Source organism: Podarcis vaucheri (genome assembly GCF_965113315.1).
Source record: "Podarcis vaucheri genome assembly, chromosome: 7".
In the NCBI taxonomy this organism is placed as follows: Eukaryota; Metazoa; Chordata; class Lepidosauria; order Squamata; family Lacertidae; genus Podarcis; species Podarcis vaucheri.
Genome location: NC_138765.1, coordinates 77737982 through 77755004, shown reverse-complemented (window position 1 = coordinate 77755004; position 17023 = coordinate 77737982). Strand labels below are relative to the sequence as shown.

Sequence of the window (17023 nt, the reverse complement as noted above, 5' to 3'; positions counted from 1 at the left end):
AGCAATGGGGAGAGAGAGGGAGAGAGAGAGAGCATACAATATATTCTGCATGTGGTTTATTCACAGCTACGCCTCTTGGCAGAACAGCATGTACGCTTCCAGAAAGTGAGCAAGAGAGAAAAGGAAGAGGCACATCGTCGTGTCCAAACGGTGTCTCAGGAGCCATCTGCAGCTCCTGGGCAGTTCAGTAAATAGAAAAGGAACAAAAATAACAAGGAAAGAAGAGACACTCTTGATTGCCTTGATAGTCCACACCCCCTTTCTCTTTCTCTTTCCCCATCCCCCCTCAATTCTATGTAGTGGGGTTAAATGAGTCGATCAGAGACAGAGGTTGGGGGGAACCCCTGTGAATTTCAGCTAGAGCTGGTAGATCAATTACCTATTGAAACCCTTTAGAATGCCAAGTGAGCCATGTTTGGCTAGTGAATCTGGGTTAGAGAGTAGGCTTTACCTATTACAATTACACAGATATGAAGAAGAAGAAGAGTTTGGATTTGATATCCCGCTTTATCACTACCCTAAGGAGTCTCAAAGCGGCTAACAATCTCCTTTCCCTTTCCTCCCCTGTGAGGTGAGTGAGGCTGAGAGACTTCAGAGAAGTGTGACTAGCCCAAGGTCACCCAGCAGCTGCGTGTGGAGGAGCGGGGAATCAAACCCGGTTCACCAGATTATGAGTCCTCTGCTCTTAACCACTACACCACACTGGCTCCTTTTGCTTTTCAGTAAGAAAATAATAAAGCTGTTTATTGCCGTAGATGCATAACTCTGCTAGAAAAGGTTTCTAGTTCTAGTCTTTAACTAGTCCAGAGGAGAACAAGCTAGTCATGTTGGCTCATTTCTTCTTCTCTCAGAGGATATTTAGAAGGCGAACTCTTGTCTCGAGGTCTGAGAGGGAAGTGTGTGGTAGAGGAAGTAATAAACAGGATGCAGCCTAAGACTAAAGGACAAGGAGATAGAGGGGGCAGCTGAAGAGGTTAATGATATAGCTGGAGGTCCCTCAATCTTTCTGTTTTAACCCATGCAAACCCCTATTCTGCACCTAAACTTCTAGCGGGAAGGGAGTATGTGTCTGGGACTCTGGCTAAAAAATGGACCCAAGCAGTGGGGTTTTTTCTCCAGGGGGTACTCAAGGGTACACAGTACCAGCACCTCCTTTTTGTTGTGGCATTTATGGTAACAACTTCATGGTGAGTACCAGCACCTATTTTTCTAGGAAAAAAACCACTGTTCCCTTGGGGCAAGCAGAGCAGCCTAGGAGTTTGGAAGGAACCTACCGTCATGACCATCCCTCTCAGCAATGAGGTTTCCAGACTGAGGAAAGGCAGGAACTTTTCTGGGTCTTTATATTGGGACAGTGGCATGTTATTAGCGCTCTGGTGTCACCAGACTCCCATCCCACCCTGACCAAGGGATACTGGGTTTGTTGTGCGGTGGTAAAGGCTTTCAAGGAAAGAAAGAAACCTGAATCAGGAAATTTCCCGGTGTCTTAAATCGACTTGGGATCTGATTTTTAAGATGTTAATTGCATCTTTAAACACTGTCAGATTTGACTGGTATTGTAACCATTATTTCTGCTACTAATTAATGTTATGAAACGAGACATTTTTAGAAATGGAAACTTTCTCCTGCAGAGAATTATAATAGAATTATTTCTTCTTCTTCTTCTTCTTCTTCTTCTTCTTCTTCTTCTTCTTCTTCTCCTCCTCCTCCTCCTCCTCCTCCTCCTCCTCCTCCTCCTCCTCCAAAACCCCTCAACAACTGCAGTTCCCTTCTCAGTTTTGGATTACTAATGTAGCTGCCTGTTGACAAGTAGAGTTGTTTCTTCTTGCTTGAGAAGCCCTGCAGTTTTTAGTCTGAATGGGCTTTCTCAGAGAGCCCTGTATTTGAGGAAGTTCCATCTGGGGAACTTGAGTCACCGTGGATCATACACACAGACACACTGGATGCTACATTATGTGCAAATCAGCCAGAACGGGGAAACATTTGATGCCTATCTGCAAAAGATTGGGGAGTGTTTTATAGACACTCTAAAGAGGATTTCCTGTTTTCTGACATCTAGTCCGCCAGTGCTAGCCAGCTTGAAGCCAGTGCAGGTGCTGATTTTTTGTGCAGCCGGCACATTTTATGCTATGATAACATATGACAAATATAACCACTTGGGCACCAGATTTAAAAAAAAATGGTTGTTGTTGCCTTTATACCCTGCCTTTTCCTCCAAGGAGCTTAAGATGGTATGCATGGTTCTTCCCCTCCTCATTCCTCACAACAGTCTTGTCAGGTAAGTTAGGTTGAGAGGCAGTGACTGGCTCAAAATCAAAATTCATGGTCAAGTGGGGATTTGAACCTGGGTCTCCCAGGTTCGACATTATAACCACTATACCACAGTGGCTCTTACTAGCTTACCTCCTTATATCTTCCTATATAAATTGTTTCATGGAAGCAAAAAAGCAAAAAGCCATTCTCATCTAATGAAAGAACATGAGTTTTCCTGTCCTCTTATCAAGAGGCAGTGACAATAAAGTCTGTAGTGAAAAATATAGAATTAGGGTGTTGTAGGATATGTTGTGCAATTTTACAGTAGAGGCTACTTTGAAAGGTCATACAGCATATAAATAATTTGTGCTTGTCATAGAGTAAGTGATTTCACGATTAGGAGCAAAACCAGGTTAGCACTGTTGGATTTTTAATGACTATTTAGCTGCAAGAAGTTTGACTTTGTTTCCTGCCTTGATTGACTTATAACTGTGTTAGGTTGTGATCTGGTCATTGCTCCAGTTTAATTCTGGGGATCACTCTGGCAGTACTTGTTTTTGTGACACAGTTCCCTAGAGAATTGATCCTTAAAACAATATAAAGTGTCACAAAAGCCATATGTGGCTCAGGACTCCAGTATCTTAAGGACTGCTTCTTCGCACATGAACCAGCCCAGACCGTACGTTTGTCATGAGGTTCTTCTCCATGTGCTCCCTTAGCAGATAGTGCCGAGAGTGGCAGCATGAGAGTGTTCTCAGTGGTGGCTTCCTGCTTAGGACATTCTCTCCCTAAAGAAGCACGCCTAGCCCCATTTTAGGTGCCAGGCAGAAACATTTTTATTCACCTACTTATTCATTTATTTTCTTTGCACTAGATCACATTTTATAGTACTTTTCATTGTGAGTTGTTCATCTAATAGAAAAGATTGTGTGGTTTCTCTGCATTTTTGTCAGGCTAGAGGAACTAGCTGCCATAAATTTAAGATTAACTCTCTTCCTTTCTTTTTCTTTTTTAAAGATTGCGTGTATATTGAGAGTCGGCGACCAAACACTCCATACTTCATCTGTAGCATTCAAGACTTCAAATTGGTAAGCAACAGCAATTTTTAAAAACATAATATTGGGAACTTTTCAAAGACTAGTTTTTATTGCAACCAAAACCTTCCTGGCAGTTGCTACTCTCCATGGTCATGATTCTTGTTTACCTATATCTTGTTCTTTGACAGTCTTTATTTTTGCATTGTGAGGTTGAACATGCTACTAGGTGCCACTTTATGTAATTACTACGGTTACTACAATGTTATATTCTAGTGCACTTCTGGTAATTTCTCATAAGCTATAAATGTGTGGCACCTATGAACGATAAGGAAGAAATGCCTTACTTTTATGACCTGCACAAAGTATGTGCCTATTGCTTGCATGTTTACCATTGTGGACTTAGGTATGAACATAGGAAGCTGCTACATACCAGGCCAGACTTTGTCCATGCATTCTAATCTCCATATGCAGCTGTAGGTTAAGATCTTCAGCAAAGACTCACTAGGCAAGAACCTTTGGCCCCCCAGATGTTGTTGAACTACAACTCCCACCATCCCTGGCCATTGGCCATGCTTGTTGAGACTGATGGGAATTGTAGTTCAGCTGTATCTGGAGGGCCGCAGGTTTCCCACACCTTGCCTTATTGTTTTCAGCAGAGGGCTTTCTGTGGATACTCCTGCTGTCTGAGGTGGGGTGGATGGCAAGTTGGGAAGAGGGCCTTCACATTAGTGGTGGCCAAACTGTGGAAACTTTCCCTGGAGAACTTGGCATCTACCTTACGGGGAGACGGGGGACCTTTTTTATTTTCCCAAGCACTTTCGGTATAATTTTAACCTTTTCTTATTGTGCTTACGTTGACCTCTGATATCTTGCTGACTCTTTTAAGTCGGTTACACTGTCCTCTGTTGTCTTTTATTTGTATTTTTTATGTAACCAACCTTGGGAACATAGCTCAGTGGTAGAGCACCCGCTCCGCGTGTAGGTGATCCCAGATTGAATCTCCAGCATCTGCAGGTAGGGCTGGGAGAGCCTCCCTTTTTTGAAATGCTGGCGAGTCTCTGCCAGTCAGTGTGGACAATACTGGGTCTTGGGCAGAGATGTGTCTTTGTCACCTGCTGCAAAGCTTACCTGCAGGCACACATTATTATTATTATTATTATTATTATTATTATTATTATTATTATTATTTATTATTTGTACCCCGTCCATCTGGCTGGGTTTCCCCAGCCACTCTGGGCGGCTTCCATAGAAACCAAAAAACACTAAAATATCACACATTAAAAACTTCCCTGAACAGGGCTGCCTTAAGATGTCTTCTGAATGTTAGGTAGTTGTTTATCGCTTTGACATCTGATGGGAGGGCGTTCCACAGGGCAGGCGCCACTACCGAGAAGGCCCTCTGCCTGGTTCCCTGTAGCTTTGCTTCTCACAATGAGGGAACCGCCAGAAGGCCCTCGGCGCTGGACCTCAGCGTCCGGGCAGAACAATGGGGGTGGAGACGCTCCTTCAGGTATACTGGGCCGAGGCCGTTTAGGGCTTTAAAGGTCAACACCAGCACTTTGAATTGTGCTCGGAAACGTACTGGGAGCCAATGTAGGTCTTTCTGGCGAGACAGTCCGCGGGCAGGTAGGGTCTCAGCCTGCGTACCAGGTGGAGTTGGTAGACAGCTGCCCTGGATACAGAATTGACCTGCGGCTCCATGGACAGCTGTGAGTCCAAAATGACTCCCAGGCTGCGCACCTGGTCCTTCAGGGGCACAGTTACCCCATTCAGGACCAGGGAGTCCTCCACACCAGCCTGCCCCCTGTCCCCCCAAAACAGTACTTCTGTCTTGTCAGGATTCAACTTCAATCCATGAGCTGTAGCCAAGGATTGTTCTATGGCATACCACTCTGGGGGAGATAAACCATAAGTCCAGGTTCAGATGTAATTGTAAAGCCGCCATCTTCTCTCCAGGTGCCTGCTTGGTTGCTCATTCTTGCCAAGCCATGGTTTGGTTTAGCATTCTGTGCCAGAGCCTAATGTGCTTAGGTGTATTGAGCGCAGGGTCCATGTGAACATGATGCCCAGTGGGTCTGCCATCCTTTGCCACCTACATCTGCTGACCACACATGACTTAAGACAGCAGCATTATGTAGGAACTTCCTACCAGGTTGCTCTTGAGGTCAGAAAGAGATCTGTTTTTCAAAAACTTAAATAAAATACACATATTTGGGTGGCCTGTTGCTCAGCTCTGTAAACCACCATCTGTTCCTCTCCCCAAATCTTTCTTTTTTCTTTCTCCCTGCCTTCCCCCTTTTCTCTCGCCCCCTTCCCCTGCTGCTTCTGGTTAACGTTGTAAAGCTGCGGTGTTAGAGAATGTGCTTCCTTTCCCTGGTTACTTTGACAGTCTGTTTCAATATTTATGTGTCTGCTATTTTTACCCCCCGGAGATCTCAATTATGTACAGTTTCTCCCCTTACAGGTAATTTTTCACATCCTTCTGATTTTTGGAGCCAGTCCAGCTTCCTTAAAAAAAAACAAAACTTTTTTTATGCCGCTCCCCCCCTTTCAATCCCTGCTCTCTAGCAAATTCAATAATACTCTGACATGAACAATACTGGGTGTTTTTTTTAAAAGTGATGGCTTTTAAAGCTACGAGACGTTTTAAGCCCCATTTATGCAATTTTGCACATTAGCAGGTGCTTTGGTGTTCAGGAGGAATTGCTCCTGCAAAAAAATAATGTTGGATTACAGTGCGAGTTGCCATTCTGGGCAGGAGTACCTGCTGAGCAACAGTAATTGCTTAGGGTATTAACAGCAATGAAAGCTGAAGCTTCTGTTGTCAGTATTGGTCTGCTACAACACATTAAAGCTGTCTGCAAAACAGCGTGGGAAGCGGAGCACAATATGTTTTAGTACCTTTATGTATATCTTCTTTTTAAAAACAACAACAACAACACACACACACACACACACACACACTGCACAATCTGACAACCTCCTTGTGTTTCTTAAATCTCTTGCTTTCAGATTTTGCATTTAGCTTAGGGTGGCAGTGATGTATAACTCTTAACCATGATGCTGACTTTTCTTTTATGGAATAGCTATATTTACAGCCTGCCTGCTTCTCTCTCTCGCTCTCGCTCTCGCTCTCTCCCTCCCCCCATCTCTCTCAAAAATGAAATAAAATGTTTTTATTTCATTTTACAACATATAATAAGCAGCAACTGTTAGAAACATCTTGACCGTTTTTGCATTATTCACCCATAAGAGCTTTCAGGGAACCGTGAATGAAAGGAAAATACATTATCATACCATACAAATAGCACACAGTGATATAGGTAACTTGCTCACGCTTGCTTTATTTATGTGATCACAGCTTTGCACGGGTTGGGGGCGGGAATAAATAAATAAATGGAGAGTGGAGGAATAGCTGCAGAAAGGAGGTGTTACAGCAGTGGGTCCAATTGCGACTACGTGGTGATTTCTGGGTGCTAGGTTGGTGACAACAGTTTAAAAAGCTCTGCAGTTAATACCATTTCCATTTTCACTTTCTTTGTTTCTCCTTCTTGCATCCTGGGACAAGTGAATTGTTGTAAGAGCAAGCTACAGCCAAGCAATGTAGTTGAGATCGTAGAATTGTAGCATTGGAAGGGATCCCAAGGGTCATCTAGTCCAACCCCCTTGCGAATAGACTTTCCATTGTGGTGACCGTAACCTAGGTGCCATTTGGCACCTGGCTTATATATCGTGAGTTTCTAACACTGCCAAGAGGAGGGTGGCAGTTCTGAATGAGCAGCCTTCAGTCTCTGTTGGCATAAATCTCACACTCTCACAAAGACCACCCAGTACAGACCAAGAGCTCTCAATTGCACCTTTGCCGGCGCTGCTGGCTGTGCTGCTGTTTGAAGCAGACAAGTGCCAGGTCTGGAGCTCAGCTGCTCATTGGCAGGAGAGCCCTTTCAGCTCCAAAATGTAGCCTGATTTCAGAATGGAAGGGAGCGAAGCCTGGGGAAAAATCTTTTCAAGGCTGTGCTGGCTTGATATCCTTATTCCTGTGACACTATGGAATCTTGGCAGCAAGGAAAGCCGTATGGATAGTCCCAGTTAAATACCCTCTTTTTGAAGTTGCTCTCCTTTCTCTTTCTCCTGCCCCATATCCCTCCCAAAATCTTCCTTGGGCTGTATTTTGGCTCCAGTCTATTCTCCCTTTGCCATAATATTAGAGTGGTTTTACTGCCTCTTTCACCAGGTCTCTCTTGCTCATTAACTGGTGGCCCAGTTGTAAATTTTCCTCATTACTCCAGTCCTCTTTGCAAACTTTTGCCTTTGCGTTAATTGCTGGCTGACTGACTTGTCTAGAATTGATCACTCGTATTTCTCCAGTGGCCTCTTGCAGTTGTGTGTGTGTTTTTTTAAATGCAGATTTAAATCTAAAATTAATTGGTTGCCCTTCCACTGGCTGTCCTTGAGTGTATCTGAAAGTGGAAAGGGGTCGGTAGACGTCTCTCTGTGTGTTTTCTCCAGGAAACCTTAACATTTCCTGGCACCCAGCACATTGCAGCATAGAGAGTAACACTATTGATTTGTTTTTAAGGGCACAGCAGACTGCCAAACTGTTTTAGTCTGATCTGAACCAGATCCGGTTGGCAAAGCTCTGCTGTGCACCATGATCTAATATATCTCCCTCACTCGCAGATCCTAATTCAGTGTAATGATAGAGTAGCTGGAGGAGGCAAAAAATTGATTACTGGCTCCCAGACAGCAACGGCAACTTTTCTTGTTATAACATGCCAGATGTCTTCACTAATACGCCATTTCCCCCCCATTAATTCTGCTTTTGCAGGATAGCTCTGATTGCATGAGAACCTCCAGTTTCCAGAGTGGTGCAAGTTTTAATATAGTAATGCATACACTGGCAGAAAGGTACACATATGCCTTTGTAAACATTTTGACCTGGTTCTGCATTGGAACAGAACTTTGTGAGATATTGTGCCAATATCTTTCGTTCCTCCTGGAATGATCACACCAGAGCTGGTTGCTTATCAAAGGTGGGAGTGATCCTGTACCAGCCTTCCCTAACCAGGTGCTCTTCAGATATTGCTGGGCAGAAAAAAATTCCAAAATGGACCCCCCACCGTGTTTTTATATTTCCACATCTCCCCTTCATTCAATATGTTCATTAGGAATAATGAACAGGTGCTGGTTCTGTTTGTTGGTCTAGTGCAGCCTGATTGAGTGGTCAGAGTTGATAGGAGTTATATTCCTGCAACATCTGGAGGGCACTGGATTGTGGGAGGCAGATATAAACTATATTTTTAATAGTTTTTTCCTAAATAGCTAACTGGGTTCTCAGTACCTATTTAAATGCCCTATTTTTTAGATAAGGTATCCAAGTACCCAGGAGCCCCCAAATACTTCATGCAAATCCCTTCTTGATTGGACAAGAGTAATCTTGTTTTCCATTTGCCTGCGGCATATCGGAGTGCGTAAAGTAACAGATGATGTGGCAATTGAACAGGGCCCTCTCCAAAGTGCGAAAAGACGTGTATAGCTTTCTAAACTGGGCTTAGGGGGGCTATTTGTTTTTCTTCGTAATGGAACACGGTGGCACTGCTGTTGTTGCATTGCAGTGTACATGGTGAATGGGCTTTGTTGCACCTGTGTTCCTCTCTGTGAAAGGAACAAGATGCCCTTGTAGTGGACTTGGGTCACTTTACACTTACTGTCTACAGACATCGTGATCAAGGCAGCAACCTTGTTTTTAAGAGGCATGTTGCGGAATTGTAAGAATGCAGAACAATGCCACACAGGCTCTCCTGCTCATGGGGATTGCATTTCAATGTTAATTTTCCTTGCGCGCGTCTTGATGGTTGGAAGATTTGTGTAGCATGCACGAAATAAAATGAAATAAATGCACAGAGGCGGAAGGCAAGCCCTGTGACCAATTGCTGCTTCCTCCTCATACTGATGAGATCTCCCCCTCCCCATTTAATTACCACAGCATTCAGACCTGTAAACTGGTATCAGTTTACAGATGCTTTTTGTCTAGCTGCACTGCAGCAGGGGTCCCCAAACTGAGGCCCGCGGGCTGGATAAGGCCCGAGGGACTCATTTATCTGGCCTGCGGCGGTGGCCGCCCGCTCTTACCGGCACTGCACTGTGCAGCTGCCCATTTCTGGGTTGGAGGAGCACCGGAAATAGCTTGTGCGCATGCGTTGTTTGTGCACGCGCAAGCAGCATTTCTGGTGCACATCCGGGTCAGAGGAGGCCCGTGCACATGCGCGCAAGCTATTTCCGGTGCTCCTCCAACCTGGAAGTGCACCGGAAATAGCGTGTGCGCACGCATGTGGGCACACGTTCCCCCACCCTCCAGCCCGCTGCGCGATGAGCGCTGGAGACACCGGCCTGAGGCGAGGTAAGTTTGCTGACCCCTGCTCTACAGCATGGTTAATGATCATGGTAGTGTCACAACTGTTTGTTAAAAAAATTAAATAAGGACTAGCGCTGCTGAATCAGATCAAAGATTCATCTAACCCAGGGGTGCGGAAGTGATAGGCGGTCAGGACAGCCCACCTCTCAATGCTGGGTGACCCAGTTTTGCCTGCAAGGTTTGCAATCAAAGCATGTGAGTAAAGGCACAGCCCTGTGCTTTTCAAATGCTTCATAGGGTCTGCTTGCAAATCCCCTTTTGACCCAGTCGTGTCTTTCCTGCCCCACAACTGATACCATATATGGCATCTCATGTAAGGTGGGTAGACATGGCTTGGTCAAAATAGCATTGCAAGCCAAAGATGGAGGCCTGGTGGGATTAATTAGCTGCCAGGCTAACTTCATGCTGCAGGTTTGGATGCATAAATCCTTATGCAGCTTGGGACCAGGATACTGGAAAGATCTTCTCACTCCTTATATACTCAGTTGATCACTGCATTCTGCAGGTGAGGGCTTCTTGAAGATACCATCTTACCGGGAGGGTTGTTCTGCACAACATAGGAATCAAGCCTTTAGTGTGGTGGCCCCTGTTATTTAGAATTTCCTCTCCTTTATTATTCAACATTTCTCTTGCCTTGTTAGCTCCTACTGAAGTCATTCCTCTTCCAACAAGACTTTTAAGTCGAGATGTTTCCCAATCTGCATCTGTATTATAATTGTTTTCAATGTTTCATCCCTTTGGGAGGAAGGGCGGGATATAAATTTAATAAATAGATAAAAATAAGCAATTAAGCCAGTGGGCCAGAGGTTTCCCCATCACTGATCTGGCCTATCCTCTTTTATCCTGCATCAGCCACCCTGCTGCCTCCAGGAAGCCCATAAAAGGCAAATGCCTTCTCTGTTTTTGCATGTTATGGATTTAAAAGCTTGTTTCGTTTTTGGGGGTGTGTGGGCAGAGCTCCATGATTTGCTTAACTCCTGAAAAGCTTCAGTTCTTTTATCTTGACTAATTACCAAGAAGCTGATCTCTTGGATGTTTGCTAGCTGTCATGCCTTGCCGTTAGTGCTTTAGCTGCTCTGCTGTTTGCAATATAAAGACAATCTCCCCTCCGCCAGCGTCATTCATTGGCTCATTTGTTTATATTTTGGGGGTGGTCTGTTACTGCTATTCTTCTGTGGTGGCGGCACTGGCCTTTTTCTTCTTTGCCCTATACCTCTGTCTTCCATTTTGGGAAAATCTGCCCATATCCACATTGTTCAGAAATTGGTATTTCAGGTGCATCCACATGATAGGAGCAGATTGTTTGTTTGTTTATATAAAAGCTTTTGAGTGCCCACCCCCCTTCAGCTAAGCTGCACGAGACAATAACTTAAAATACAAAACAACAGTGTAGAGTGACTGTGGGGAAATTCAGCGTATAACTACCATAAAGCAGGTAAAACATCATACAGTAAATTGATACTGCCTGTTTAAAAGCCTGAGCAAATTTTTAACAGCAGTCTTTGTTTTCTGGTACTTGAGTTACAGACGTCCCCTCACTTACATGGGGGTTACATTCCAGTCCCCTCACTTGTAGCTGAAATTGTTGGGAACACCCTCTAAAAAGCCTTCAAATGCCCTTCTTTTCCTGTTCTCCACCACTCTCTCCCACTCTTTCCTCATCCCAGACCCAAATATCTAAAGGTTGAAGCTTTGGGGCCAGCTAGAGGCTGAAGGACCTGCGAGAAAGCTGCTGCTGCTGTGCTGCCCTACACACCAGCCTTTAGACGGGGAGGCTGAGCAGCGAAAACAAAGCCCCACTATGCCTCAGGTCCTTTGGAGCTTCCTCTGCCTTCACAGATGTCCTCTTTGAGCTTTGGGAGAGCCAAGTACCCCTGGGAAAAGCATTCCGAAACAAGGGGCTGCTACTGAAAAGGACCCTTCTCTGGTCCCCACCCACCTAACTTCAGATGGTGGGGAGATCCTGAGTGGAGTGTCAGATGATGAAATCAGTGTACAGGACACTGTGGTAGAATGCAGTACTTTAGGCACCCATCATTCAGAGCTTTAGTTGCCTCCGAACCACGATGGGGTTCGCGAAAATGTTGAGCTGGTGAGCTGATAATCTTATTGAAATGGAAAGAGATTGGCTCATAGCCTAAATACAGTGGTGCCTCGCAAGACGAAAATAATCCGTTCCGCGAGTCTCTTCGTCTAGCGGTTTTTCGTCTTGCGAAGCAACCCTATTAGTGGATTAGCGCTATTAGCGGTTTAGCGGATTAGCGGCTAAAAGGCTATTAGCGGCTTAGCGGCTTAGAAAAAGGGGGGGAGCGGAAAAAAATCGGAACACTCGCAAGACATTTTCGTCTTGCGAAGCAAGCCCATAGGGAAATTCGTCTTGCAAAGCAACTCAAAAACGGAAAACCCTTTCGTCTAGCGGGTTTTCCGTCTTGCGAGGCATTCGTCTTGCGGGGCACCACTGTATTTAGCAAGCCTTTGAGTTTTACTTCACTGTAAATCAGGCAGTGTGTGTGTAGCACAGAAAATAAAGTGGGAACTGGCATGTCCGGTTGAGTTTTCAGGCTGATTAGCTTCTGCAGCATGGATGCTAATTAGATTGCCTCGTAGCCAGTGGTGGGTCTTTTCCCTTTTGCTAGTTAGTGAATTGAAAGAGTAAAGCAGTGGAAACACTGTTGAGGACTAAGGGCTACCACTTTACATGGTCTTGCCTGTTGTGCAGATCTGTTGCCCACCAGATGTTGATGGTCTAGACTACTCATTGTGCCTTTGAATGCCAGTTGCTGGGAATCCCAAGTAGGGAGAGGGCTGTTGAACTCAGGTCCTGCTTGCAGGCTTCCCAGTTGGCCGCTGTGAGAACAGGATGCTGGACCATGATGTGCCATTGCCTTATCAAGGCTCTTCTTAAGTTCTTACTGTTGGCCATGCAGGCTGATGGGAGTTGGTGTCTAAAGGTTACACGGTGCTGTGCCAACCTGGAGTGCCACTGGCTTCCCAGCCCTGAATTAGAAGCTAGCCAGCTTTGCAGGGTTTGTTACCTGAGCGTGTCAGTGAGAAGAGGAGAGGATTTGTCCCCTCGCTGGTGCATCTAGGCTTTCTTCCCACCCGCTTCCTTTCAGGAAGCAATTATTGCAAGGGTGAGGACATCAACATGAAGTCTGAATTGGGCCTGTAAGTGCAGTGGGTTGTATCCTGCTATGATACCCTAAGAGTAGACTTGATTTCAATGGGTTAGGGCTAACATTGGATACAGCCTAGTATGGCTGAGGGAACTACCAGGGCAGAGAGGGAAGAAAGGATGAAAATAGGCTCAAGAAATACAAGGTGAATGTGGCCATGCCCTACACATAACAGCAGACATGGTGGAGAAAAGCTCACAGCAGCCCATTAATGTCCACAGCTACTTCTGATTTACAACTCCCTTCCTGGGCGTTACCTGTTCTGTTTTCACTGACAGCCAGTTTACTTTGAAAGTTTCTTCCTCTCTCCCCGTTTCCCATAATAATAGAGTTTGAGAGTCATCCAGAGAAGCTGACTAGCAGGGTGGATTTGTGACAGACAAAAGGAAGGACCTCTTCACGCAGCATGTAATTAATTTATGGGACTCGCTGCCATAGCATTAGATGGCTTTAAAAGAGGATTAGACAAATTCATGGAGGATCAGTCTATCAATGGCTATTAGCTATGATGGCTATATGCAACTCCTGTTTCAGAGACAGAATATTACTTCATGTCAATTGCAGGAGAGGGCTGTCGCTTTCACAGCCTGGCTTGAGGGTTTCCAGAGGTCTCAGATTGGTCGCGGTTGGAGCAGTGTGCAGAAATTGATGGTCCAGCAGGGCTCTTCTTAAACGCTTAGGCTGTTCATATTATTTAGAGATACAAAAACCACCCTTTACACTTCTTTTTAAACAAGCATTTGATTCTGTTGTTGCATAATTTAATTTATTGTTGGCTCTGCTTGTACTTTGTCCTTTGCTGCAGCTTTTAGTCTTGGCTATTTTTTGGTGATTTATTTTACTGATGGATTATTCTTTCTATTTTCTGTTATTTGTTTTTTTCTATTCCCCCCCCCCCCACCACTTCCAGCAATTCTTGTTGGGAGTAGTAGCCTTTTCATATCCGAGACCCAAACATGCATTGGCAACCCAATTCTTTCTTTTTTTAACCACACATTTTGATGATGGTAGAGCTATAGTTTCAACCCACTGTGGAACAGGCCATGAACTAGTAGTGGGTGCTGAACCACAAGTTGAAGATCAGTGCATTGGAAGGGAAAATGAGAATATAAAAGATTTGCTTAAATGAGTAGCATTGAATTATGCACAGTAGTGCAGAAATCCAGGTGCCTAAGTCATCACTATCATCTCATAAATTGGGTCTGGCACCTGGAGTACTGAAGGTAGGCAGGGAGCAGAGAGAAGGCAATTTATCCTTGTGTATCAACAACTGAGCTGATAGAAATGTTGGCTCCCTCCACAGTGAGTAGTAGTCTGTGCATCGAAAAGAAAAAGAAAAAAAGAGAGTAATAAAGCCTACCAGCACTGAGTCTTTCTTTTCTCTCTCTTACTTTTCTTACCTCAAGTGCAGCGTGCGCACCAGCGACTGAATATCTCCCATTTCCCCTTTGTTAGCGGTTTGCCTTTCCGAGAAGCTCTCACTGTAAGGGAATATTACAGAGGATATTTGCTTTAAGAGCAGCTTCCTGCACCGCCATCTGCTCCTTTTAACTTAATCCTGCAGTGAACTGAAGGCATATTCAATTTGTGGGCAACAGGAAACACGATTACGGTAACGCAGAGTTGATATAAACATGGTGTTTCTAACTTGATTTCAGGGCCCAGAGCAGAGAGGAAAGAGCTTGTGCTAAGAGGGGAGCTTCAGCTCTGGAGCAGGTTGAGGTGTGTTTGCTTTTGGTGGAACTTGTAAGGAAGAGTGTGCGTGCATCAAGATTTAGTTTGCTGGCTACAGGGCTGGTACACACAAGGCAACCTTTTGCTAGTTAAGCCAACAGTGGGCTTCCTCTGTCTGAAAGGAATAGACATACATCTGGTGCTCTTTCTGAAGCTGCTGGTGCTTCTGTGTTCATCTCCTGTGCATTCATTCTGACAGTTGAGTTGCAGGATGACATTTGGTCTAGTGTCCACACAACTAATGCTGATCCTTTTTATTACTGAGCCTGACACTTTTGCCAGAGTGTCATAAGCTCTATAAATGATGTTGTACACTGTTTTGTCAAGCTAAGTGAAAAGCTGGGTATAAATCCTGAATGAATGACCAACCAATCAACCAACCATGTCCAACTACCGGCTATTGTGGGGAATTATTCCTCAAGTCAAGCTTGATTTCAAGTTTTGTGACTGGACGGCAGCTTCCAAAGCCCAAATATTGGATGTCTCTCATTCTGCTGGATTTGCTCTGTGCTAACGCGGGTGGCGCTGTGGGTTAAACCACAGAGCCTAGGGCTTGCCGATCAGAAGGTCAGTGTTTCGAATCCCCGCGACGGGGTGAGCTCCCATTGCTTGGTCCCTGCTCCTGCCAACCTAGCTGTTCAAAAGCACGTCAAGTGCAAGTAGATAAATAGGTACTGCTCCGGCGGCAAGGTAAACGGTGTTTCCGTGCGCTGCTCTGATTTGCCAGAAGCAGCTTAGTCATGCTGGCCACATGACCCGGAAGCTGTACGCCAGCTCCCTCTGCCAATAAAGCGAGATGAGCGCCGCAACCCCAGAGTCGGCCACGACTGGACCTAATGGTCAGGGGTCCCTTTACCTTTTTAACCTCTATTGGAGTAAAACTCATGTCTTGAGCTTTGACTTAAATCTAGGAATGGGGAACTTGTGGTCTTTCAAATGTGGTTGGCCCCCAGCTTCCACAAGCCCCATCCAGCATCACCATTAGTCAGGGGGCTTACAACATCTGGATGGCCAAAGGCCAGTGCCGAATTATCAAATAGGCAGAGTAGGTACTGGGCTATGGGGCCTTTTAGGGCCCCCGCGACAATGGATCAAAATAATATTGATTTGATCTTGAAAGAAAATTACATGGGGTTTAATCTGGCATTGCCACAGGCTCCCCATTTCTGACTTGGATGTTCCCTTCCAAATCACTCTCATAAATAGGATGCCTTGGGTGAGATGTTCCCCAAATTTCAGCTTTCTTGCCTTTGGTGAAGTACCTTAACTCTCTGACACCTCCCATGAGTGAAGGAGTCACCCCCGAGCATCTTATGGCTGTGTCTTTTTTAAAGCACAGAGCTGTCTGGCACCACATGATTTGATTCCTTTCAAGTGCTTTTTGATAACTGTGATGGCTAGGAACAAGCGGAGGCTTTCACATTTCAGCATCTCAAATTGAAAAGGAGAAGTGGGCTACAAACCCTAGTATAAAATGCACGTGTTATACGCCAATTCTGTCCTGTCCTGTGCCAGAGCTGGGGTCTGGAGACAGTTCCATCTATGCAGTGCAGCACCTGTGCTGTGGAGAGGTTTGGCCATTTGGATTAACAAAAAAGATAGAACATGCATCCCCCCCAACCCCCCCCCCCACAAATCCAGATGAGACTGCGACGTTATTTCTTCTATGTTAGAAATTATTAAAAGCTCTTTGGGGGCAAATGAATTCACAACACCCTAGCCTTGTCACAGTTTTGTCATTTTTATGAGAGCCTGACTCTAAACATAAAATCAAATGAAACCAGTGCATATCTAGTCAAAGAATTTTAATGGCACAATTTTTATTTTAGCTTGTTTTTATATTTGGTTATATTCTGCTATTTTTCTAAAATGCAAACGAGGGCTGCTGTGCTTTGCATCCAGAATGAAACACTCTGGCATGTCCAAGGACCTGAAAAATGGCGGGTTTGCCGCATAAAACGGGGCTGGTTATTAGAGGCGGTGCGGTTGCCCTTTGTTGCTTGTGTGTTTACTTGATTGAAGCATCTTGTCTGTGATGATTTTCTTCCCTCCTAGAAGGCTGATTTGAATGGAGCATAGAGCGGGATTGCCCCAGGGCCTTGTAACAATTTATAGTCTGTGGATGGAAAGAGAGAAGTGCATAAAAAGACAGTTGTGAAATGCCTCCAGTGCCCTGTAATAGAAAATCTGTGTATGATGACCTTGGCTGTGAGGGCCGGCGGGATCGTTTTAATGTGATCCAAAGGGTTATAAAGGGAAGGGAAGAATTGCTTCTCTCACCTGGAAAGGGAGCGAGACACAGGGAATAATGCCCTCACAGAGTTTCCTTTTTTCGGAGCCCAATAATAAGAGGGCTAAGATTCTTTATTACGCCAGGATAATGCTTTTGAATGCAAATTTCCCTGGGG

The 17023-nt window shown here is 44.9% G+C and overlaps 1 protein-coding gene across 19 annotated transcripts in view; it reads left to right on the top strand.

Annotated features, from left to right (window-relative positions):
• The window catches only part of RERE (arginine-glutamic acid dipeptide repeats), a 358060-nt gene that overhangs the window by 141483 nt on the left and 199554 nt on the right, over positions 1 to 17023 (top strand). For 13 of the 19 annotated variants that reach the window (XM_082229762.1, XM_082229757.1, XM_082229756.1 and 10 more), the window contains 2 exons: positions 3271 to 3341; positions 4242 to 4304. In XM_082229762.1, coding sequence (XP_082085888.1) covers positions 3271 to 3341; positions 4242 to 4304 — 134 coding nt within the window. The remainder of the gene's footprint in view (positions 1 to 3270; positions 3342 to 4241; positions 4305 to 17023) is intronic. The other 6 variants (XM_082229753.1, XM_082229760.1, XM_082229754.1 and 3 more) reach the window with 1 other exon arrangement.